General features: G+C 41.8%; 1 protein-coding gene across 5 annotated transcripts; it reads left to right on the forward strand.

Annotated features, from left to right (window-relative positions):
* Positions 1 to 442: 442 nt before the first annotated feature.
* On the forward strand, positions 443 to 26,720 carry fgf12a (fibroblast growth factor 12a). 5 transcript variants are annotated; one of them, XM_010778141.1, is made up of 6 exons: positions 443 to 839; positions 7,915 to 7,962; positions 10,797 to 10,907; positions 15,431 to 15,534; positions 22,592 to 22,790; positions 23,863 to 26,720. In XM_010778141.1, the coding sequence occupies exons 1-6, from the start codon at positions 749 to 751 to the stop codon at positions 23,976 to 23,978; spliced, it is 669 nt and encodes a 222-aa protein (XP_010776443.1). In that variant the 5' UTR covers positions 443 to 748; the 3' UTR covers positions 23,979 to 26,720. The 5 variants fall into 5 exon arrangements, with proteins under 5 accessions (XP_010776443.1, XP_010776444.1, XP_010776445.1 ...); XM_010778143.1 differs by lacking the exon at positions 443 to 839 and adding an exon at positions 1,975 to 2,015; XM_010778139.1 differs by lacking the exon at positions 443 to 839 and adding an exon at positions 5,690 to 6,761.

Consider the following 26,720-nt stretch of genomic DNA (forward strand, 5'->3'; position numbering starts at 1 on the left):
CTTAATTCACTTTTGTACACGCTTCCGCACTGGTTTGACACTGAGGTGTTGATCCTTCAACTTTCTGGTAGTTACATGATCACATTAGGAAAACACCTTTGTCCTTAACGCGATGGGATGAAGCTGACGTAAGGTATCCGTTGCCCGCGTGCTCCCAAAGGGTTGAAAACAGAGAGGAAACGGAGAAACTATTGGCTCCGGGGTTGCACATCTTTGATGCCAGCGTCAGATCGTCGCCTTTCCTGTCAGCTCCGCATTACCTCACTCGTGGCCGGCGTGCCACTTTACCCCTGCAGTTTAACTTTGGCGTGCACGCTCTCTCGCGCTCCCTCCCTCTCCTACAATCTCTCTCTCCCTTTCTCTCTCCTTCTCTACGTCCGCTGCTGGTAAAGACGCGGAGACAGGAGGGGGGGGGCGGGGGGGTGTACAATTAAGAGCACATTGCAACGTCCTTGCATTGCCTGCCGTGGCGGAAGAAGAGTGTGCCGTGAACGCGATTGACCGTCGGCGGACGAGAATAAGATAGACAGAGAGAGAGAGGTAGAGAAAGAGAAGGAGGAATCACTCAAGATGCCTCCTTTTATCGTAATTTGTCCTGCAGACTGTGCCCTTCCGGCGTTTTGAGGGCTGCTGTGAGCCTATAGAGAGAGGCTGGCTGGCTGGCTACGCTATGCTGCCTGACCCTGCTGTGTTGTGATAGCTTTGTCCGATTGTTTGGATTGAGGAAGGCTCCCATCAACCCAAATCAATGAGGATTCTGAGGCCATTCCTTCAGAAAGGAGCGCATATGCTGCAGTGTTTCTGTGGACAACGATCGAAGTCGACCACTATCACCAACGGTGAGACACAAACATAGCACCATAGCTTTGCAGCTACCTTCGCTTTGCATGCTTTCTCTCTTGAGTGATGAAAAAGAGGGAAGATATAGAGAGAGGGTAGAAAGAGGGAAGGGGGGGCGAGTGGTTTCATTGGCCACTCGATTGTGTGAGTAACATCTTCCGAGTCTGCAGTCGAGAGAGCCTCTCCTCGCATCTGTCCCGAGTTCTGAGTGCGGGTATAGCTGCTATCAGTCGGCATGCAGCCAGCCGCACTACACCAAAGAGAGAGGGCTCCGGATACTTTACCAGACCAAGCTATATTTGCAGACGAGCCTGTTCCAGTGCTGTATATGAAGCGGGCCAAAAAATGGACAATGCAGGGATCAAGTCATTAAACTTCAGGGGCCTGGAGACGCAGCTTTGTTTAGGGCCCCAAACAAGCAGCGTGTTCAGCACCATGGACAGTGCCATAGAAAAGCACACAGGAACGAGGCTCCTAAACTTTTTTAAATCAGGCTTTCTTTTAATAGATTTATATCAAAACCCGTCACCACATTGATTACATTTTGTCCAATGATCCAGATTGACAACAGAGTTAAATATTAATTTAACCAACTGTCTAAACTCTTGAGCTTTAAGTACTTTAATGAATGTTGAAAAGCAGGCAGAGTGAGTACACCTCTTTTGAAAGTGACTTCGCCACATGCCCATTATAAAAGCAGAAGTCTCAATGACACACGTGCGTGTGCACACACACAAGCTCATACATAACCACCACTCAACGGTCTTTGGCAAAGAGCCTAAGATGCCTGCCATGTCCTCTACTCATGTTTCAGCAATTTACTGCATTGCTGCTGTTGTTCACTCTCAACACAACTACACCTCCAGAGTCAGTAAAAAAAAATCCTACAGTATTTCCTGAGCAAGAGAAATGCAACCCCTTCTCTCGTCTAAGTCACCTGCAGTACATAGCATATCCAGTAGTTTCAGCTCGCAGCAGCTCTCAAATTCAGGGCAGACAATTAGAAACTCCATTAAGCACAGCTGATTCCTCTGAGGAAGTTGGACCAAAAGCAGCACGCACACTGGGATCTGTAAGGCTTGGATATAAAGCACCATCAGTCTTTATCCTGCATCTCTACTCACTGTCACATGAACCGTATGACTTCAATTTAAACTTTATGATTCAGCTCAAAGGTATTGATAAATGGATGCAAAGTTCAAACTTGTGCCGTGTTGCGTAAAGTGTTTATTTGAAGTTTGTTTGGTATTCATTTACTTGCAAGTGTGTTTGTTTTTTCAATCCAATTATCTGTATTCGACTTGTTGTTCCACATGAACTCTTGAGGAGTTCAACTGATGCTCTATACTCAGCCAAAACTGTCTCATGTAGATCTAGTTTGAGAACATGCTTTTGGGGGATTTTAAACAGACACTACCCTGCTTTTGGATAATTAATCAGCCACTATTACGTCAAATCTAAACTGGTTTGTCTATTTGTTAGCAGTTTTACATTATTGACTCAGTATGTATCTCTCTCATCGGACAAAGGGGGATGACACTATTAACCTCGGCTGATACTCTGACTGCATCACTAGCAACCAGATCCTGTAAAGCAGGGGGAGCAGAAAGTGGTTTGCTACAGAGATTCAGGCACCTTGCCAAAATCTTTCCCAGGGGTTTTAGGTAAAAGACGTGTCAGAGTAAGCTTAAATGTTTGCACCTGCTTTCTTTTAAGGCATCAAGTCTGCACCTGGCTTTTTGTGTTAAAGGTAAATACAGCATGGGGTGTCTGGATTGTAGGAGACTTGTATAATAGGTTGCAAACATGAGAGACCACCACACACAAGAGTGGTATTGCTTTTTCTTGTCTTTTTGATGGTTTCCAAGTTTAATTAATACTTTAATTAATAAGGTTTAATAAAAAAAAAACGTTAGGGATAGTTTATTTCTCTTCTGAGTCACCAATTTTGCAAGTCTATCAGATGTCTTTGCGAGACACCTTTTCTCACAATGTACTAACACCTAACTTGTCTTAATAGTCTTAAATAACTGTTCTCTATGCTTGTGTTTTCTGTTTTTGTGGTGTTTCGCAAAAAATAAGAACAACATTAAGGTTAGTTACTGATATCATTTTAATTTAGTAAGTTCATATATTTTTTCAATGTATCTTAAATGACCTTGCTATGGAGAGATGTACCTTTTACTGCACACAATGTTATGTGGTTATTCTTGTTTTGTGTGCCCATCCATCTTGGGCTTTGTGCAGTTTTAAAAGGCTCTATATGTGCCACACTAGCTATAATCGAACTGGGATTCGTGGTGTTAGTGTGAATGTGGTAATGAGCATTGTGAGCCAAAGCATGACACATTTACCTGCATATCTCTTCTCACACATCTCTCCTTGTTGCCTCCTGGAGACTTGGCGAGACAGTTTAGCTGACATTACACAATGAAACTAGCTCCAGCTATTGTGAGTCAACACATTGGTGAGATATCTCAAGGACACATTGGAGTGACAAACTTGAGAGATTAGAAACAAACATTAGTCTCTCCCTCTCTCAGTCTCTCTCTCTTTCTCTTTCTCTCTCTGAACACTTGCAATTCATTATTTTTGCACAAGGGGGCAGCATGTGTAAAGAAATGACTGAACAACATGTTACTCCTGTGGTGGCACCTGAACGAGGGACGTTGCTTTCTTCTTGCAAGTATATTAAATTAGTTAATATGCTGCAGTGTACATTGTATGCAACCTGGAGATTTATAATGATGAAATACAAGTCTGATAAAATGGGAACACACCAGGCTATTCAGCATAAATGCAGAAACAAGTATGTGGCACAAAGAGGTGGTTCATAATCTAACTAGCAAACTTATAGAGAGTTATCAACTAAGAGTGAGAATTGCAAATGATAGCGATATGTGCGGTGCAGTTCATACAAACAGTGTTTTATTGCTCGTGGACATATCTCAGCTGGAATGAAGTGAACATCAATTGTCTCTGTTAGAGAGGGGAAGCCTAGCAGATGCTCATTAGGGAATACTTGATCTTTTCCTGACAAAGATGTATGTCTCATGTCTCTATAGAGCTTGTGAAAAAGCTAACTGCTTGTACTGGAAACCACCAGCTGGGCTTTTGTTCTGAGAAATGTATATCAAGCTCCTGCATATTTGTTAGAGTGATACGTATATCAATGTTGTTATTGATATTTCTCTGTGCTGCAGTGACATATTTCTTTCTACCACGCATTGGCATGTCAGTAAGAATACAGATTGCTGATTTGATTTAGAATTATATAAACTTTACTTTTGCTATCTACATTTTAGCTATCTATCTTTCCCCGGGGAAAGATTGTAGCTGCCCTTAATCCTACTACACAGTACACACACACACACACACACACACACACACACACACACACACACACACACACACACACACACACACACACACACACACACACACAAAGGGGAATACACAAAGGTACCAGTAGTTCACATTCACCCTTTCATCCATTAAATCCAAATGTTACGTAAGAGGGAGGAAGAGGGGGCAGACAGTGGTGGTCAAAAGAAAATTGTGTCTCTCTCGATCTCTCTGTGGGCTGGTTTTGGAGAGAATGTCAGACAGAGTCCTAGAAAAAGTCTCTAAATGTTTCATGCCGTTTCATCACGGGGAAGAGAAAGGTTTGCTGTGTGCAGCTGAAGACTCACGTGTTCTTCCTCCCACAGTGTGTGTGCGCGTTGGTGGGTAGGGGGAAGGGGGAGGCGTGTGTGTGCACCCCAGCCCATATCATAATCAACATGAAAGCCAGGGAATGCACTCAGACACGTTTGCAGGACATTTTGGGGGACTTTGCATTAATTTTGCTTATTGTTAACCCTAAGTAATTACCATAGTCATTCAGATGAAAACAGAACCGCTTAACATTGGGCTGAAAACAACTGCAAATTCATTTGTGTGATAGAAACATACAGAACATATATCATATCTGAAGTATGCAAATATACTCTCCTAGTGACTCACACTTTTCTAAGCTTTGGTGTTACAGTATTTTATAATAAGGACCATCGTGCTGTTGTTCTATAGGTTATTTGTAATGTTTTGGGCAAGTCCATTTCATTTCCATAAGCCCTAAAACATATGTATCTACGTGTTGTGTCACTGTCTGGATCTTTGGTGTACCATTTCTGTTTTTGGTTCGTACTCTGTGTGCTTAAACCTGTTGCAGGTAATCCTTTTAGCCACAAATAATAAGTTCTTTTTGGCATGCGAGGCTAAAGGGTTCTAGGACATAAAATAATAATAATAATAGATTTATTTTGTTAGCGCTTTTACAGATGCTCAAAGACGCTTTATATTCCTTAAGTATAAGCTATGATGATAAGAATGCATGTGTAGTATCAGCCAAAGCTGATTAAGATATGTCTGTTCATGCACCCCACAACTGGAATTTTAATGCAGCATCCTTGCTGACCGAAGTGCCCCCCCCCTACCCCCCCACCATTTAAACTCTGCCTTGCAACTTCTGATTTGTACTGTAATTCAACGAGACTATATAAGATCAGCCAACTCCTCTTTAAGATGTGCATTACCTCATAAGAATAAAAATCACGCGTGCTCACACACAGACCCCTGCATAAACACCCACTCAGCATTTACCCCTTTCTATTTTTTATATTCACATGTATTCTTCCTGGGAGATCATCGATTTTTCCCAGTACAGCTCTCCGATAACTCCTAATACGAACCTCAATCACGTATGATTGCGTTAAAGGAGTTGGAGAGGGAGAGAGGGGGGTGAGACAGAGGGAGTGGGGTAGGGAGAGAGGGAGAGAGGAGGCTATGGATCGCGACCGTCCTCTTTCGCTCTCGGCGATGTAACACACCGACAGCTTTCAGGACGCACGGGAAATAATGCTCTGGCTACTTTATTATTTGTGCGCTACAACAAAAAGCACTCTGGCTTGTTTTTAACTCAACTAATTGTTGCTTTTCAGTCAAGAAACCGTCCCTGCACGCTTTAAATTGCATCTCTGCAGCATCTTTGCAGAGCAGTCTCTGTTGCCGATTCCTTTTTCTCCGGCTGCATTTCTTGGGGCCATCGACGAACCGGACACGGGGCTCGCATATTTGGGCTCCGGCACCTCCTCCGGGATTAGCGAACGGTTTCATTCATCATTTGCATGGAGTGAATAATTAGGCGGAGAAACTTCAGATCATTCCTTCACCCGTGCACGAGCGTCTCGTGCATGGATTCAGGTTGATGCGAGTTATTAAAAGGCGTCGTGGAGCCAGAGCAGAGGCTCCTGTGCAGATGAGTGTAAAGCCGTCCTCTGCGGACGCGGCGCTGTTCACCTGGAATACCTGAAGCTCTCCCATGACACGCATCTGCATCAACTTGCCAACACTGTTGCATGTTTTCGCAGCTGAAATGTCGGCCCCAGTGGCCTAGATCTATTTTTTATATATGATCGGTCGCTATTGATTCAAAGCCCTGAGTGTCAGAAACTCTCAGCAGCTGATTTACACGCGCACTACTGGCCCCTCGAGAGGATGCTGCCTGTCGCGCAATGATGCCCGGCACTCGGTGGATTTTCTGATCAGGATGACATTTGGTTGAAAAACTCGTGGACGCAAAACACAGAAACAACTATCTCATTTTTGTTTGCACCAAGAAGCTGCACCAAGATCCGACCTCCGCCGAACTAGACTCTCGGTTTTTCAGACTCGGTTCGGGGAGATGGCCGCGATCGCCAGCTCCCTGATCCGGCAGAAACGCCAGGCGAGGGAGTCGAACAGCGACCGGGTTTCTACTTCGAAACGTCGCCCCAGCCCGAGCAAAAAAGACCCCCGCTCTATCTACGAGAGGCATTTCTTGGGGGTCTTCAGCAAAGTCCGTTTCTGCAGCGGCAAGAAAAGACCCGTTCGGCGGCGACCAGGTCAGTGCTGTGATTTTCTTTTACTGATGTGTGTTATGTGTGCTGATGGAAGCGGTTTTCCTCAGCCCCCCTAACTCCACCCCGCCCCTCTTTGGAGCATTATACTGCAGTCAAGGGTTTCAATCTGAGCCCGAGGAGAAGGTAGATTTTCTCCGCGGTGCGAAAAATCCACCTGTTCCATCAGGTCTTCTTGTTGTCTGTCGATCCACCGCACGACAAAACCCTTTCCCATTTACCGAACAAGAGCAGCCTGAATGTATAGGGAATTGTCTGTATGCTGTGACGTTACCCCCTGTATATTGTGATACTGCTGTGAATAATCAATCACCCTAAAAAAACTAATGCTCCTGTATCCCAGTCACAGCCTGAGTATAGGATTTGTTTGCAAAGCTATATAATATATTTAAGCCTTCAATCTTGCACACTTCATTTTTGCACCCCCTCCAAACACACACACACAACTTAAATGCAATCAAAAAGACATGCTTTACATTACCTAACTCAATATTACTGCAGATTGGGGTACACGGGGGAGATAAATTGAACCGCAGTGCACCAAGGCTCTTTTGAGATTAAATGTTTTAATGATAAATGTTTATTGCCAAGAGGGAGCTTTACTGCAGTGAAGGAGGTAGCCTTAGTGATTAAGAGCTACTCTGGCTGTATTGATAGATATAGGCTCTGAGCCTACTACACTTCATGGCATAGCTTTCCCCCTTTGTTATTCTCCTGGCTTGGTCCTGGTGCACAGACAACAAGCCAGCCCTCCCCGAATCCAGATAGTTCTGTCTGTGATGAACGACACTCAGGTCCATTCAGAGTGCTGCAGACAGACGGCTGAGGAATAAGACAAGAGGACATAAAATGCATTAAAATACCATAAAATGCCTGAATATAGATATTAACTCTCAGTCAGACAGACAGACAGACAGACACCTTTGGACAGGTAGGTAACCCCTTTCAAGGGCCATAACTGGCCAGACATAAAGCCCAGAGTCACAGACAGACTCTGTGTTTCCTTTAAATTATCATCCTTATCCTTGCTTGATGCCTTGCCATATATTTGCATATAAACAGCCGATACGCTGGAGAATTTATGAATTCTGCCTGTTTAAAAGACTGTTGTTTTTCCTTCTATTCCCCCCTTCGTAAGATGCACCCTCGAAACCTCCACAGGTGTCCCATAAGGGCTGCAGGCTAGGTCAGTAGCTCAGCCTCCATCCGTGTGTGCTGTGTTTTTCTCGTCTCCACCCCATCTCGCGCCCATGTCGACTCCCCCTCGGCCAGGGAGAGGGGGAGGTGGGGAAGGGGAGGTTTCGGGTGGGACATAGAGGGAGGGAGGGGCGGGGGGCTTCAACACCTGTCTGACAGCCGACGACCCTCTCCCTTGCTGATCTCTTTTTTTATTCTTTAATTCTTCCTTCTGTGTGGCTTGATTGGATTTCTTAAGCTTACTTTCGTACTTTATTTTTTTTCTCGTAGCTAAAGCTTTCCTATAGCTAGCCGTTTGTCGCTCCTCTGTCTCTTCTCTATCTTTGTCGTTGGCTCTGCCTCTTCTCATGTCGTTCCTGCCTCATTCTCTCCGTCAGTCAGTGTCGGATCAGTCTTTATCCTCGTTACTTGTTCTGTGTCTGTAAGTTTTCTGTTGTTTAAGTGTAGTAGAGGTTCTTATAGTGTATTTTGGTGTATATGGATTTGTTGTGTTTCTCCCTGTCAAACACTTTATACAGGTGTAAGTACAGGTGATCATTCACCATTTCATGGTCATGACGCCATTTGTCGACGTACCTAAATGTTGTTGTCCTTCTGTATTGGTATGAAGTACATTTATTGACGTTTTAATGGCCCACGCACACAAAGAGTATGATTTGCTCTATGTTGCCACTGAAAGACATATTTTATGCACACACACAGTTCACTTCTCTGCTAAATGATTGGAACTGATGAGCCGTCAGCAACAACGGGGCCCATGTTGAGGTCTTAATTTATGGAAGAGTAGTTATCACATGTGATTTACTGATGTGTACTTTCCATGTGCTTTCACACACACATAAGTACAAACACACATTCTCCTCACCCTGCCTGTGATGGATGATGAAGGGCCTGTCCCAAGAATTGATGGCCCCATCCCAGGGGTAGGTGAGTTGGGGACTGATGGTCAGGATGATCAGTTGAAATGAACCCACTCTCGTTCAGGGTCACCACTCTTCATAAATTCTCTCAGGGATCTCCTTCCACATTGTCTTCTGTCAAATATAAAAAAAGAAGAAGCACAGTTAATTATTGAAGTGGTCAGTTGCAAGTGAAGTCTTAACGTCTGCTGTTTCTGTTGAAGACAGATCTGGCTAAAACTTGGATTTGTTTCTCTCCTGATACCAAGTTTACATATGTTTCTTTTGCTTTTGTTTGTTTTGTTATGCCATACTGGAATTGTATGACCTCCATGTCTTCTTAACACCTTAGAGGAAAGTCAGGCTCACTCATATTTCTTTCTTGCAATCCCATGCATCATTTATCAGAACATGTTGTAAGCCGTGCAAAACAGCAATTTTCTGTGACTGGATGTGAATCTAGCCAAACACAATTAAACTGCAGTACCAATTACATTTAGACAAAACACATAATTTGCTTCTTTTGTCAAGCCAAGAATAAACAAAGGATAAGTTTCACCCAGCATCTGAGTTGATGTCGTTTTTCATTGGAGCATGTCTCCAAATCTCTGCAATTGCAAAAACCTACGCATTTCTGTTCTAATGTAGTGTTTCTTTATTCAAAGTAAAACTTAGGAAAAATAGGAATATTTATACATAGACTGTTCTTGGCAAAAGTCGCAACCCATATGTACACTAATATTGTCATCTGACTACTGCTTTACAAAAAATATGATATCAAAATATTTTCCGAACGTTGGATAGACCGCAGAGACCGTTTGTTAAAACATATTTTCTTTTGCCTGTGGCAGAGAGTCTTTCTTTGCCCATAACTAATCCTTGTCTCCACCTGCTCCCCTGAAGTGCCGAACGCTTCGAGCAGCACCCTGGCCCGCTGCCAGATGTCTTAGCCTCAAAGTTGGAGGTCGGTTCAGGGTTAATGCAATGAAAAATACTCATAGAAACCGTAGGCCAGTTTCCTTAAGGTCAACAAAAAAAGAGCCGGAATCATTTGGGGAGAACTTGTTGCTCGTTAACACTCCTCTTCTCCTTCATGGAATATAAGTCATATCAACCCAAAACTGCACAGTTGCTTCATACCAAATAAAGAAACCATTGGCATGTCAGTGTGCATTACAAAATATGGTTTCCAAATGATGCAAAATCTGTCTTTTTTCCCCTAATAGATACAGTCAGAAATGATTTGAAAGTATTAGCATTCTCATAGATTTTCTGTCATGGTGGTCTCATTGTGAGGCCTTCCAGACAAGATAAAAGATAAAGATGTTTTATTTTGTGGTGCAACAGATGACTCATTATAAACTGTCCATCAGTCAAATTGATATTAAACAGCTGGTATGAGATTTATAAAGGGGTGATATGGTTATGGTGCTGTAAGTTTAAGTTTTTTGTAGTAAGTAAACTCCGGAGGCTGGATTGTGCCAAAAGAACAACAACACTTCCTAAATGGTTAATCAGAAAAATATTCACTAAATAAATAAATACATTGAATTTTGTAAATAAATCATGCAATTCAAAAAGTAAAACGTAAAAACACAAACCGGTAATTGGAATTTGTAAATCAATTTTAATGTTAAAAAGTATTATTGCTCTGCTGGTACACTCCAACTCCCACAACCATCTTGTCTCCTTTACTTAATTAAAGACTGTTCATTTTATGTTTGTGAAACACGTGTTTGTTAAACATTTCAGCATTTTTCTTTGATATAAAGAGCTGTGAGTGTACAAACACAGGTATAAACTATTTTGTGTGATTCTGTCACAGTTATGAGAATGCTGTTCTGACACATACTTGTTGGGGATGGGGCTGTGGCTTGGTCGGCGGTTTTTGTGTACGTGTCGTGTGTGTGTGTGCGTGTTTCAGAGCCGCAGCTGAAAGGCATCGTGACACGACTGTTCAGCCAGCAGGGCTTCTACCTGCAGATGAAGCCGGATGGAACCATCGACGGCAGCAAGGACGAGAACAGCGACAACAGTGAGTGGAGCGTTATGGAAGCTACAATTTCCAGCCTAAATCACTTAATGGCAAATAGTCACTGCGTTATACAACATATCTGTGCTATGTTTTTTTATTCTTACATAACTGATGTCAGCCTAACACTGTTAAATGTGAATTTAAGATGGTCTGGTTGAATTGGATTATCAATCCAAATTTAAAAAGGGAAGTATTCACCAAATGCCACAGCCTTTTTTTCCAAATCTGGTTATGTAATTTAATGCATGAGATATAACTGTAGAAATACATGTGTAAAAACCTACTCAGATGGATTAAGAATTCTTATCCAATTCTCCAGCATACCTTTCACAGTAAATATTTATTCAAATCTCTATCCTGAATTCAAATGAAACCCAATATCCCTGCCTGGAGCCCTCTAAGAAAACCACTTCTGCTGTGTACACTGCATGATTGTAAGTGTCACATCGTTTTGATTGATTTGGCTCTGGAGCGTGTGTGATTATCACGGGAGAAATTCGATACTTAAAAAAAATATCGCCTGAAACAACTGAGCCCCACAGCTACACTGCTAGCCGAGCCACTTCATTACAACATTTCTACTTCGATCGAATTTCCATAGTGGACTACCAGTGGATAAATTGTCTCCAGGGGATAGCCCCCTAAAGCTTTCACACCCCCGCTTCTCTCACAGGAGCTGAAAAAGCAAAAAACAGCAGAGTGTCTTCTATATTAAAACATATATGCTGTTGTAACCATTTCCTATGGGAAGTAACTGATCAAGGAAGAGATATGTGTCAGCAGAGAATGGTCGTCAAAGCGATAATGATGACACTCCCAGTCTGGAGCAGAGCCAGACAGGAAACCAATCATGACCTTTCTTCTCTAAAACAGGCTGCCAATCTTAAAGGGAACCCGAGCCAAAGCTGCTGGACTGTAGCAGTCATGCGGTGAAAAGAACGGACTCTCCCTGTCACTCGTCGTTTTATATTTTATGAGAAGATAGATCTTCAGTACTTATAGCATAAGGACAGGGTCTCCGGGACAAAAAGGATTGCTGCATGAAAAAAAGGAAAGGGGAAATCATTCATACAATGCGCTTCCACATTTGCTCTTGTAACGCTTTTTGGCACCTGCAATGTGTTGTAAAGGTTTAGGCTTATGAGGCTCCTGTTGTATGTGAGGGTTCCCCCAGCTCTAGGTAATCCTCTTGTTAAGCAATCCCACTGGCCCAGGGATGGAGAAATGCAGTGAATAATTCAGCCAGAGGAAACTAAAAATACCACCTTCCCCGTTTGTACCCAATGAATAATTCTCTCTATGAGAAGATCAGAGACGGTCCAGAGGAAGACACAGAAAGAGAGCAGGGGGTGCAGCGAGAGGAATGTGTTTGGACTACAGTGGTAAAGACAGAAAGAGTGAAGTGATGAGAGATAGAAGTGGATGAAGAACATTTGGTATTCAGGTTGTGCACTGCACTATCGATTCCCCCGGCTGGATTATCAGAATAATAGATTACCCCCACCCTCGAGCCACACCAACCTCTGACCTGCAGCATCTTCAGCAGAGGCAGATGGAATACAGTAATTTAGTTTTAGGGGGAGGTTCAGTGGAACTGATGGGATTGAGGAGCATGGCAGTGCCTGCATACTAGGTGCAACCTGATGCCGGAGTGCTTTTCAATTCCATTTTTCATTATTTGCTTTATTTCTGAGCTGGATGACAAGTGCTGAGACAGGAACATAACTGAGCAGCAGGCAGTTTTAGCTGGGGCGATGCATTGAAAATAAATGGAATTCTACTTCAATTAAACACTTGTTTGTCCCCAAATAATTCAGTACATTTTGAAAAGTAGTTTACAGCATTTCGAACTGTAGTGGTAAGCATGACTGGCGCTTAACTAACTGCCAGGGCTGTGAAACACTATTCAATTAATTAAGACCTATATTCAAATTTGAGCAGTTATTCATTTGATTGTCATCAGTTGATTGCCTGCAGTAATTACCCGTAGAATAAGATATTGCTGGTTATGAGACACCTGCAGTATCAGGCATTCACACTCCATCTGTCTCTGATGCTCCTGGTTGATGGGTGGGACAGAGCAAGTACTTTATCAAGTCTGGCATGAAGAAGGAGTTTCACCAAAATGAAATGTAAGACAGTATTAAAATACTGCATATAACAGCATAGACCAGGGGTGTCCACACTTTTTTCACCGAGGGCCATGTACAGAAACATATAAGAGCTGGGCCACTAACTAGAGGTGTATCGCCTCATAAGTTCAGTTATAAGTTAGAAAAATCAATCAAATGTAGGTAAATGATGCTCGTGAGTGTTGGCAGCTCATCCCTTAAAACAGAAGCCTCAGATTGATTATAATAAGGAGAAATAGGAAGGGTGTATTTCAAGTTTGAAAGTAAGTCATTGGGCTTTTTTCTTATCAACTAAGATATGTTAGAAAATGGTTCAAACTTTAATTGACTGAATGTATTTGAAAAGGGATCTTAATAACACATGAATACTGTGTAATATCTTTTTACATTTATATTTAAGAAGTACAATATAAAACAAGCCAAAGTTTCATTTGTGGGCCATATTCCATTATACTTTTTGAATTTGCCAAGGGCCGATTGAAAATGGTCCGCGGGCCGCATTTGGCCCCCTGGCATAGACTAACAGGCCTGTACTGCATGAACCTGCTCTCCCATCTTTGGGTTTGCATTTCTTCCTGGATTTGGAGAGGTGCCCTTGGCATATGGAGTTTGGCTCGGTGTTTCTCTAAACCTTTCCTGCAGGGTTTATTTCCTGCTGCGCCAGTATTTCTCACATCAAATGCAGATCCTTTAGCCTACCTGCGGGATTCGCTTGTAGCCGATTACTGCCCCACTGAAAGACTCAAGCGTTCCAAGGACTTCGCTTTATTGGGTTGTTTGAACCTGTTTTGTCTGTCCCTTTGACGATAGAAGATCCCCGGTAGTCTGCTAACTCTGTTCCTTCACAGTCCTACCTGCTCTTTTGCTCAGAGGCATAGGATTGTGGTTGAAAAGGAAGAGGAATTACCTTCAGACAGGTACTTTAACAGTAGTAATTACGGCATCCATCAACCACTGGAGCTGCAAATAGAAAAGCTGGACTTTTAGAAGGAAGCTGATTGACAGCTCCTGTCAGATGTGTAATACATTGGCAGAGATGGCAGGTCATAATCAGCACAATAGTGGACTAACCTGCCATACTTTTCAAGCTAAGCTATTATGGTGAATCTTTTGAAGGGCCTATTGCAAGAATGATTGCTCAGAAAAAGGTAGAATATGTTTTTATTGGTGGAGGTGCGTCGGGGTGAAACACTCCTGGGTTTTAGTGCTACGTGACTGAACTGTGGACGGTGCCACTGAGAGACACTGACAGTCTTTGGACCGACAAAGGCAGCAGCCTTGAAAGGCAAATGGAAATAGGAGCAAAAGAGCAGACGGAGGGGAAGGAGATAGTTATGACAGAAAAGTTATGAAAAAGGGATTGAGAAGCCTGAGAAATCAAAATGTAAGTTTGCTAATGGACTCAAATTCTGCCAGAGCAAACCAAACAGTCCCACAAGGGTATCCATAACTGCAAGACTGGCTAATGTGTATCCCGCATACCAGCGGCCAAAGGGTTAAACCATTGGCAGGCAAAAGCAGCACGTCAATATTTATTGAGTGAAATTGAATCTGCTCGGAGGACAGACCCATGTTGGCACGTCTCCTCTCGTCCCTGCCAGCTTTATCTGATAGTCCCCATCACCACTTGCAGAACAATCATCCCAACAATACAGTGAGTATAGAGTGTCCTCACACCTTCATCACACCAAAGCCCATGAAAGTCACAGTCCTCATATTCGATAACTTACCTACAGAGATCGCAATACTGCCAATAAAAAAAGATCTGACAAAATTGGCTATACCATTTGAGACCAAACTTTTCTAAATACAACGTGGTTGCATCTGCATAATCACATATTCGTGCCCTGAAAATAATGGACCAGCTTATTACTGTTAGAGGGTGTCCAATGTAACTGCTTTTCAAGTGGACGGGGCTCAGTTGTTAAGAGGTGATGTCACCAAATTAGGCGCACCAATCAGCATTTGGTTATAACTGATCGTACCACACACAAACGTTTCTTTTCAAATAAATTATGCATAAAAAAAAATTACCCATGAAGATTTAATGTTATAGAGAAATATTTCAGATTTTAAACCAAATTTCCAGGAGCTTTACATTTGCAAAAATTGTTTTTCCATACAAAGTCACTTAAATATAAGCGCAGGTGAAAGTACTTTGGTTTTTGCAAATCTGTGTCATAAGTGTAATTTCATCCCTTTAGCAAAATATCTGATATGTTGTCTGATTGGTTGAGGACATTTGGGTGAGGGGGTAATTTGTACAAAACCTTAATGCTTGTTAGATGCTCTGCCCTCTTTTTCTCCACCAGAACTCAATTGAAGTGTCTCTTTTGCCTCTATGTCTTTGTTCCTCTGTCCCTTTCTCCCCCCCCCCTGTCTGTTCTGCAGCTCTGTTTAATCTTATTCCTGTGGGGCTGAGAGTGGTGGCCATCCAGGGACTGAAGAGTGGCTTATACATTGGCATGAATGGCGAGGGCATGCTTTACAGCTCGGTAAGATACAACACGTAGCAGCAGTAGCACAGGTTGTGCATTAACAGTATTTTTTAATTGACATGTGTTGTGTTTTGTTCTGTTTGTTGTCTCCCTTAATATCCCACTGCAGCAAAGACTCTTCTAAAGCCTTTCATCTCCCCTCCATTTGAGAGCTCTTCAGATGTGCCTTTGTGTTGCTGTGCAGCACTGATTCCCCCCCTTTGTAGTGGAAGCAGCACCGCGCATGTTTTACATTTAATTTAACATCAAGTTCAGTGCTCAGTCCTTTTAAAATGGTCTCTTCTTCTTTTTCTGGCTAATAACGGAAGCTTATATAGCTGCTTTTGTTTGCTTTGTTTAACTTTTTCAACATGATATTAGGGATTTTTGCTGTCGTGAAAGAATGAAATATAAAAAAAAGTTATTTCGAGACTTAGTGGGGGAGTAAATATTGGTCAGAAGGATATTGTATTTGCAGTGTAAAGATATGCGAAGCTTTAGGTTAGTGTGGGTAGCAGATGCACAGGCGGGGGTGGACCCAGTCACAGATGTCAGTTTGAGAAAACATTAAGTCGTAGTCGTTGCATTGAGGATGAAGGAGCATGTTAGTGGAAATGAGCTGCGGTGTGTGAGAGAGAGCAAGTAAGAAATAGGGGGGTGGTGGGGGGAGGACAATCAGACAGGAAGATATCCCTAGTTGGCATGGTTATATAACCGTCAGTCTTGTGGTTCCTAATCCAGTTGAAGATAGTGTTACAGTTGAAAAAAAAAAGGATGGGTGGGCTGCGGTAACAACAAACCTCTGCTGAGGGACATTTTTATTTTATCGTACATTTTTACAGGACCCGAGAACAACTCAAAGTAATTTCACAACAGTTAGTTGAAAGCTCATTTGTATCTGGTATTTGAAACAATGTTGTGTACATGCTCAAAGTTCTAGTATATTCAGAGCCATCATTTCTCAGCACTTTCACACAGTCCAACTTGTTCAAAACTCGACAGATGTATGAACACTCACAAGTTCAGAGAAGGACGTAGAATACATGCGAATGCTGTTATGACTCACCATCACCGAGGTAGACGGATTCATTCATAACTTAATGCTCAAGTGCACAATTCACAGGCCTACTATGAGGCTTGTAATAACCCTCCACCCACATATCTACTTCAATTAAAGTGTAATCAAACCACAATCTTTTATTTAGCAAATTGACTCCAAGTTGGGGATACAGTATGACCCCGCCCTCTCACATACACCCACACATTTGATGAAGTCATCATTTGCGACAGACTACAAACATGACTGTGTGTTACATATTTTTCATGGGCAGCTGTACATATTTTGGCCCTTTTTGATCATAGATAGAGGATAGCAGGGGGTGCATAGCCTGTTTGAAAGGCCATTTTTAATGAATCCTTGCAGTTAATGCACTCTCAGGCCATGTGGAGGAGGTCCTTTTTCTTCTAAGATGTGAAGCATGGGAAATTAGCAGGCATTTGTAAGCAGTATGCGGGTGGTGGGCTGGATCACAGGAGGGCTTACAAGCCTCAAAGAGCCTCAGAGTGCTCATAAAGAAGCTAAATTAACATGCATAGCTCAAACAGCTTAGTTTAATTTACCAAACAGATTGTGTTTGTGATAGTGTATTGAAAGAGGACTATAGGGGGAGGAACAATAATGTTTTTTATTCACACGTTTATGAGATCTCTTGGGGTGCAATCACAGCTATAAGATGAGTCCTCGCTTTCATCTTCTCGTACTTACTTACACATTTACTTTTAGTATTACTGGCCTTTAGTCACCCCTTTCTTCTCGGTCTACAGTTACACTTCTCAAAGATACTGTTTCTCACAGTGTTTTTTGTTGTCTTGTTTTCTCTTCTTAATATCTGAGATCACCCCCCCCCCCACAGGGAGATAATTACTGAGGGCTTTCCCACTTCTCTTGTTCTACTCCCCCCCCCTGCTGTCTTGTTAGTAAGGCAATGCGACATGCTCTGTCTTTTGAAGAGATGATTCGGAATCGTTGTGTTCTCCGTCTTTCATCTAGGTGTCAGGTATCTAGCGAGTTAGTTTACTGTCACTGTTGATCATTAAGGCGCACGTACACATGCTGGTCGCCCGTTGGCTTCCTTGCTGTTTCTGCAGAGCTCACTTTTGAGGCTGAACGGAAACTGATGTAGCCGAGGGTGAGCAGGATGAAAATACTTGTGTGGAGTGTTTAGCGATGAAGTGCGTGGGGGCTGAGCATCTACAATGAAGAGCTCCCTTCTATTATTTATAACTCTTCTCAATATGACCCAGTTTGCTGCACAGCAGTAACCACTGTCTGTCTGTCTGTCTGTCTGTCTGTCTCTCTCTCTCTCTCTCTCCCTCTCATTATCTAACTTATCTCTCAGACTGACATAACGGCCTATAGCCATACACACACACACACACACACACACACACACACACACACACACACACACACACACACACACACACACACACACACACACACACCATCTGAACTAACTCTTTATTTCAATCGCCTACCAATTTTACTGCTTTTAAATATTTTACACAAAATGGATAATGTGTCGAAGTAAAGACCTTGAGACCGAGAAAGAGATGGTGTGGAAGGTCAGACAGCACTGTGGACACATGATAATGTTATTTTGAGAAAAGTTTGTCTTTCCTGCAAACCAGGTCTTCTCCTTTTTCTGTGTTGAACAAAAATACTTTGGAGATTGTATTTGAGACACTAACAACAGCCAATAGGTGTTTTTGATTGAAAAATGTCCTCAACTAAACTCTAATCTACATTTTGAGGGTGATTACTTTCTAAATGTTTCCGTTTAGCACTAGTCTAGTGTACATGCAAATTATAAAGTTGCATGTATGTTGCTTGTGCTAATGACATAGAATCAATTAAGTTGCTCTCGGGAGATAAAGAAAGGAAGTAATGAAGATGAGAAAATCTGAGATTCAGAGCATTGGAAATCTTTATTCTTGGATTTTGGCCGTTAACCATGAATGTCCTCTCCTGAGGAAGTTAAAGGGACTGTTTTAAAAAAAATGTGATTGGCTTTCAGGGTGAGACAGAGAGAGAGATAAACAGGGAGGGGAGGAGACGGATAGAAACAGAAAGAAGAAAGAGTTTTTCAGTTTAAGTAACGTCTAGACCTGAGTCTCTCTCAGAATAATAATGAGCTCTCCGGGAGATCCATGGCAGGCCTGTGATTTTCACTGAGGCCAAATCTCAGCAGCGGCTCAGGCCCATATTTCAGTGGAGCACCCCCCATATCCCCAGCATCTTTATCCAAAGTCAAAGGACGCCTGTCGGCAGCAGCAGGCACCTCAAAGCAGAGCCAGAGAGCTGCCTCCCTCCTCAGATGGGCCAGGATCTGATTGGGATTCAGGAAGTGCTCAACCCAGTTATGTTGGCTGCCCAGTTTACATCATGCTCTCTTACTTTCTGTTCCATTTTTATTTCCCTACACCTGCACACCCACCTTCCACAAGGTCCCAGGACTAAAAACACAATTGTCACCTTAGTCATGTCTTTTCGATGTTCTGCATCATCAGGGATTTTGTTGTTGGGGTTTTGTCTTTGAAATTGTCTAAAAAAGGCTTTATACATCCGGAAATATAGAGAAACAGATCCACACAGTTTCTCACCAATATTAAAGTGTTAATGTTTCAGAGATCTTGGAAATATGTTCAGTGCTTTTCCCATCTTTGTTAAGCCAATTTTTACACATTCAAACTTCATTGTTAACTTCAAATCCTGGTTTTGAATGGCAAACATCTTTCCTGTTGGCCAGTTTTGTTCGCACATACCCCCACTTCGATAGACACACTCGTTTGTTAATATAACTTCCTGTTACCATTACATCACTTGATTGGATGTGCAGGTATAGCTAGCAACAGATGTAAATGTCCCTCAAAGTGTCCGCCACTCTTCCCTGCATCTTGTTTCACCCGTTTGTTTTTTCATTTTCATATTTCATGACACACATGAACTACAAATTGGCATTTATGTGCAGTCAGGACATCTGTGTGTTACATCACCGAGTGGTGGACGAAGTAATATGCTGTGTAGGATAGTCTGCTTTAAGTAAAGGTCCTGCATTCGAAATGTTCGTAAAGTATTAGCATCAAGCACCTAAAGTAGAGCTACTCGTTATGCAGAGTGGTCCAATTTAGAATAATGTATATTACCTCAGTGAATTATTGATGCGTTCATATGCATTTCTTTGATGTTGCTGCGGGTAAAGAGCTTTTCTTTGTTACATAAAGCCAGAGAGCTTTCACCAAGGGATCAATACAGTCTTATCTTTATCCATATTAATACATCATTTGATAATATTTATGTATTATTAATCTGAATCTGTTAATTAACTACAGCTCCTAAAAAGCGGTTGAGTAAAACAATTCCCTCTGACTAGTACAAGAAGTATGAAGTGGAAAAACATTTAAATACTTCTGTGAAGTTCAAGTACCTTAAAAGTGTAATAAAGTACAGTAGTTGAAATGCACCGAGTTACTTTCCACCACTTACACCACCTTAATGTTTCTGCTTGGTATAGAGAGGATCAAAATGATTATTTATTTTTATTTAATTTTTTTTTAAATCAGCTTGCAGTCTTTGGTAAGATTCATATTACATGTTAAAACTGTTAAATATTCTGTCCCCAGTTTGTTCATTTCTCACTCGCCCTTTGGGTTTATTTATCATTAGCTTACTTATGGCGGGGAGTGAGCAGTCTCACATACCTATTTTCACTAAAAACTCCTTCACCCTTCTCCTTCAGAGCACCACAGGATATAAATAAGCGTCCTTGTATATACTCTACTACCACCAAGAACAGCCTGTTAATGCTGAAATGTGGCACGTATTTTTTTTATTTTCCTTGCTCGTTCGGGGTAACAACTTTAGTTGATTATTTATTCCTGGCAGAGGAAGCAAAGCGCAAACCTGTTGGTATGCATTTTAATGTGGGACAACATGTTTGTCGCATTGAGTATGTGTGACGGACGTGGCCATATGCCAGTGTGTATTTCCCGGCTTCCCCTTCCCTCCTTGATTCTATGGTTCACGCATGGCCATTAAGGAGATCCCATTAATCACGCGAGACTCCAACCCCGTCTCTTCGCCTCATATTTCCACTCAATCATTCACAAACAAGGTGCTCTGTCAAAGACTTCAAAGTCACTTTCATCCCAACCCAATCATTCCCAAGCCACAGCCAGGGTGCTTTCTAAAACGCTCCTAGCCTTTTCATAGACAGTAACAAAGTGTTGTCCTTGCGGATGAATTTGGAGGAGATTCCACCATGTGTCAGCAAAGCAAAGTGGCTGATTGTGAAGGGTAGGATAGTGGACGCCTAATGTTGGGTTGGGTGGTTGCGGGGAGGGGGGGGGGGGGGGGCATTTGTGTGCTGCTCGGCCTGATTTTGGCAGATGAAGAAGGGGACAAAGCCTGCTGGTGGGTAATGCATCAATGTCTCCCCCCTACCCACTCATATTCACACATAAACACACACACAGCCAGACAGACAAGACCTGCCCCCTGTATCCCGACAGAGAGACGTCTGCTGTTTGACAGCGTGTCAGAGGGACTAGATAAATTCAGCCGCCTGCTCTTCACAGATCTTGTCCCTCCCCCCTCCTGCTGACCTGCGAAATGCTTCCACACAGCCCCCCATGAGACCTCACCTTCCCAGAGTCCTTTACACAGCCTGCTATGAACTGCTGTGTCTTATAAATGAGTGGTGACACACACCGTAACTAGTTTAGCTATACTATGCAAGTAAAGAAACATCGTTTTTAAACAGCATTGGTTATAGTTGGTAATGTTCGATTTTAGAGGAGGGTTTAAGCAGGAAACTCAAGATTTATATACAGTATGTTCAAAAATACCATCGAGAACTAGGCATGGCTATGTGAAACAGGTAACTGAGTGTTTTTTTGTAATATGGGTGACTCGACCCATCACACACTTTTCAGTCTCTCCTTCATTCCTTATCTTTAACTTTTTTAAACGCTGTTTCATTCTTCTTTCTCCTTTCTCACACACATACACACCCAAACACATAAAAATGTACCTCCAGCGGGAAGCAGAATTGGGCTGTCACTCAACTAGAAAACCTTAAAGGGGCGCAGAACCCTGCATGAGATATTAATAAATGAAATACAGCACACACACACACACACACACACACACACACACACACACACACACACACACACACACACACACACACACACACACACACACACACAGTACAGTACAGCTGTTCCACATCACACACATCTGTCTTGGACACACATGACTTCACCACCCTTCAGTTTGACTGGTGTAAGGTATTCATTTGGCCTCTATCAGTCAGGAAACATTGAGCTGAGCAGGAGGGTAGAGATGAGAGGATAAGGTTAGGAGGTTTGGCTTCCACCTTGTCAGCATACGTTAATAAGATGCTTCATTAATTACAGATTTATTTTTGGAAAAGTCTAAGCCACACTATTCCTTGCCTATTTTGAAAAGATCAGTTCCACCACTATCTTCTTTAATCTCATGTTAAAGCATCTTATATTTGTTAGGGGTTAGACAGTGAAGAGCATTGTTTACACGTCCCAAACTGTTTTGGCAATATTCTGGCACGGTGCTCCGTACCGACAGTGTATCCAAAATCTGGCTTGTTCCTTCTTTTTCCTGTCAGTCCTCTCCACCTCCTGTGTCCCCTTGACTTTCTCCTTGACTTGCTGCTTTGATAATGAAGCAGAGAGATAACAATCTTCAATTGTTCACCATTATTCTAATTAGACTATCATTATAGATTTCAAGGATGTGTGTCTGTGTTTACAGTACATTTACCGACCTTGGCAATGTACACTACTAGATATAGAGAGCCAATATTGGCAAACTGAAACAGAAACAGCCTTCTTTTTTTGTATGGTGTTTACAAAAAATACACATTCATTCATTTAATATATTAACTTAATGGATTTTGTTTTATCTTCACAAGCCCATATGCACAAACTGTATCTATATCCTTCAGTCCCTCGTTTGTTTTTGTATTTTTTGCAGGAGATGTTCACGCCGGAGTGCAAGTTCAAAGAGTCCGTTTTTGAAAACTACTATGTGATCTACTCGTCCACTGTGTTCCGGCAGCAGGAGTCGGGCCGGGCCTGGTTCCTCGGCCTCACCAAGGACGGGCAAGTCATGAAGGGCAACCGCGTCAAGAAGACTAAACCCTCGTCACACTTTGTGCCCCGGCCCATCGAAGGTAAGAGAAACCTTGTTTCCTGGAACAGATTTGAAGTGATCTTTTGTATTGCTTGTTTTGTTCTTTGTTGCTGGGAATTACTTTAGGAAAGATTCCCCCCAGAAATAATCTGATTTCCTTCCTTACATGTCTAGTATGAAAACTAGTTATATCCTTAAATTCTTTAATCCAGCCCAAAATAACATTTTGTAGTGCGTGCAGTGAATGTTCATCTTAATGCCCTTGTTTTCATCGTACCAACCCGGAAAACAAACAAGAGAGAGACTGAAAAGCTGTTTAAGTCCTACATTTAACACGTTTTGTATTTCAGATATTATTATACTTTAAAACAGGAGACCTTTATTGACAAATAATATTTTAGTGACACTACTTTGCAATTGCTTTGAAGATAGAAAAGGATAAACTATTTATGGTTTAGGGTTGGTAATAATGTTACGTGTAAACATCAATAATGTTACGTGTAAAACATCAACAGTTATTAGGAGTCCCTTCAAATAATATATTCAATAGGAATAGAAATAATACTGGACATATGATATACACAATTATAATATGCAACAATATAATGACGTTTATTAAAGGAAAGGTTTGTAGTTGGATGAAAATATCCAAACCACCACTGCTCGATGCCGCTTTGCATTGACATGAGAATTTCCTCAACTGCTAAACTGTTTTGAAGAGTCTATTGTTATAATGGTAAAACTCACTAAGAAAAAACCTCCTTTGTTTTGAGCATTTTTTTTTAGCTTTTGTAGGTACAAGTTTATTTTTAAATATCACCTCTAACATGTTTCTAGCATCTAATAGATATCATGAAAACTTGATAAGCAATGTCCCCCAAAAAAAGTGCTTACATGTTCTAATTCCCTGCCTGGTATAATTGTCCCTCCAGCCTCACACCTGACCTTGTCTCTGTCTACCCATCCATCTCTTCAATCTGCTCTCCATTGTCCCCTTTCTGAGCTCATGCTCTCTTTGTCCTGTCGTCTCCTCTCCTCTCCTCTCCTTCCTTCCTTCCTTCCTTCCTTCCTTCCTTCCTTCTCCTTTCCTCTCTTTACATCTTCCACTACAGTTTGTATGTACAGGGAGCCGTCAATGCATGAGATTGAGGAAAAGCAGCGCTCCAGGAAGAACTCAGGGACCCCCACCATGAACGGAGGGAAAGCTGTCAATCAGGACTCCACATAGCAGCGGGGGGAGTGGCCTCCCCCCCAAATCCGCACCACCTTCCCCTCTGAAACAAAAAGGGGGCGTTGCGACGAGGAGGAGCTACTACTGTACACCCAAGAAAACAAACTGAACTCTTGCCTGTGAAAACCTTTTAGAAGAATTAATATGAAACCAGAGGATATATATATATATGAAAAATCAAACATTTTCAATCAGGACTTGACCAACATTTTATGCAAAAAAAAGAGAAAAAGCTGTGATAAATAAATAAATGGTGGTCTCTCTCTTCACACAAATATCTATCATTTCCAATTTATGCTGTGAAAAACAAGCTTTAATACATGTACAATTTTCATACAATGGTTTCTTTTTCTAAATGCTATTGCACCCTCATATGCTTAACCGTCTTATTGTTCTCAGTAATAGCTGTAACATCTTCATCATTACTAATCTGTTGTATCTTGTCATCCCAGTTACTATCATGGTAATTCTGGCTTTCTTTTGTTTTTGAGACGAGAGAAAGTAATTTATTTTCAATTACTCAGATGTTTTCTCTCTCATAGTTTGATCTTGAATGCACTGTCACACTACCTGCTTTGGTGTGGGGGTAAGAATGAATGCATTTGATAGTTCTCTGTGTTGGACTCCAATGGAAACAGAGCGCTTAGGTTGGGATGTAATTTACTCAGGTGTGAACTGTAAGCGGGACTAATAGGACAGATAGGGATGTTTCAAGTATTCAAACATGGACTCCCCTCCCCTGTTATGCAATGACGAGACAAGACTGATTCAAGCAATATAATAGAGAGCAGTCTAGTATGTCTCTTAATAATAGTAATAATAAGCAGACGACACATCCCTGTGGTAAGTGTGTTTGTCAAAGAAAGTTGTACAGGTAGGTAAAAGTCTGAGTCAAAGGAAAGCTGTTTTGATATCGATCGCTTCAATATACTCTTTAACATTTGCAATGATTATTCGGTTCTAAAGTAAAGAGATGTCCAACATTGTCAAAAAAAATAAAATAACAGTATTCTCTCCAATAGCAAAGGAGAAGATATTGACCAGCATCAGCACTATGAGCCATGGCCAAAAAACGGTCATTTCACATTTACACCTCAAGAAACACAGACCAATGTCTCTGATGTTTGCTAGGCTAATACAACAACAACTCTCAAAATATAACCATGTAACAGTAATAATGCCTTTGAATATATGGACTAAAGTGTTCTCCTGTTTTTTTCTAAGCAAGAGAAGGAATGAAAGTTGTTTTGGCAGGCCCGGCAGTGAGGATACGTGTTGATTAGTTTTCAAGACTATTTCTGTTACCTTTACTCTGAGAGCATTAGAGATTTTCTCAACACTGGAGGACAGGGTGCCTGACTGTTTAATAATCCACTGACCTGACTTGGTGATGTTTTCAATATAGTTCATAACCATTAAGACTTCCCATCACAATGTAGCAGAATGTCTCATTGAGGAGCCAGTTCGTCTTGATTTAGCCAGGTTAGGGGGGGGGGATATCTTACCATTCCCGTGAGAGTACCTTATCGTTTGTTTTTCCTGACATGGTAACCAATAGATTCTCCACCCCCCTGGTTTTGTGACCCATGAAATGAGCCATTTGCTGCATTGTGAAGGAAGCTTCTCTTTCATAAATCAACATGCTGACAGGGCTGTATAAACAAGGTGAATTGACTGGTACACCGTGTACGATGCATAGCTCATTTCTAATCCCCAATTAGTTTGTCTAACTCAGGAAGTCCTACAAATTGTTCCGCAGATGGGGCCAGACATAAAGGCTGGCCGCTTCTTGTCCAGCAGCCGTTGCACAAAGCCTGGCCACCGATGGGGTGTTTAGGAAGGGTCGGGACGAGGTCGATGGTGTTTTTATTATTAGAGGTGGTGTACAGCTAAGCTAGCTAGTTTAGGAAGAGGGATACAGGAGCCGAGACAAAGCATGAGCATCGCATGACTTTAGGAGTTAATTTTGGTTAGATTTTGAGGTGAGAACTTGATTCAAATTCGGGGAGAATAGGTCCAGAACTTTTATATGCAACATTTTGATCAGTATTTTAGTGAGAGTTTGTATGTCTCTCCTATATCTGGTTGGAAAACATATGCTAAGTTGGTGGTATGTACAGTAAATAGCACACATTCAGTTGCACAGAGAAACCGCAGTGGTATATTATCATAGATCTGGTGTTCTACCTTGGGTATGGATTCTAAGCTGGTACGAGTTACCTGCGATAGCTAACGGTAGACTAGTTCAACTCACCTACAGCATAACATTGATACTTACAGTATATCAGACGTGACACTGGAAGTCAACAGGCAAGACCAGCATATAGAAACATCTTTTTATAGAGGTTTATTTTGGTGCAAATGAAAATACATGTGGACTCAAAGCAATGCATGAAATTGGATGTACTCGATGTCAACTGTTGGCAGCAGGATGAGAGGATTTGAGAAAGGGATGACTAAAGCAAGGCGGTATAAATATTTGATGTGTGAGAGTGGTAAAGGAATGCACTTTTTTGTGGGGGGGGGGTTATTGATGTATGAAAGGGTGACCAAAGGCTTAGGTTGTACGTGATATTAAGTATCATTTATTATTTTTATGTTTGCAGATGATTTCACTGCATTGGAACACGCTCATATATGCATTATGAATTGTGAGATGAAATAAAAAATATGCATTGATAATAAAATCAGAATGAAGTTAGTGATTGTTTAAGAATAAAGACTATGTTATCAAAAACG

Source organism: Notothenia coriiceps, unplaced genomic scaffold (assembly GCF_000735185.1).
Source record: "Notothenia coriiceps isolate Sejong01 unplaced genomic scaffold, NC01 NC01_scaffold00018999, whole genome shotgun sequence".
In the NCBI taxonomy this organism is placed as follows: domain Eukaryota; kingdom Metazoa; phylum Chordata; class Actinopteri; order Perciformes; family Nototheniidae; genus Notothenia; species Notothenia coriiceps.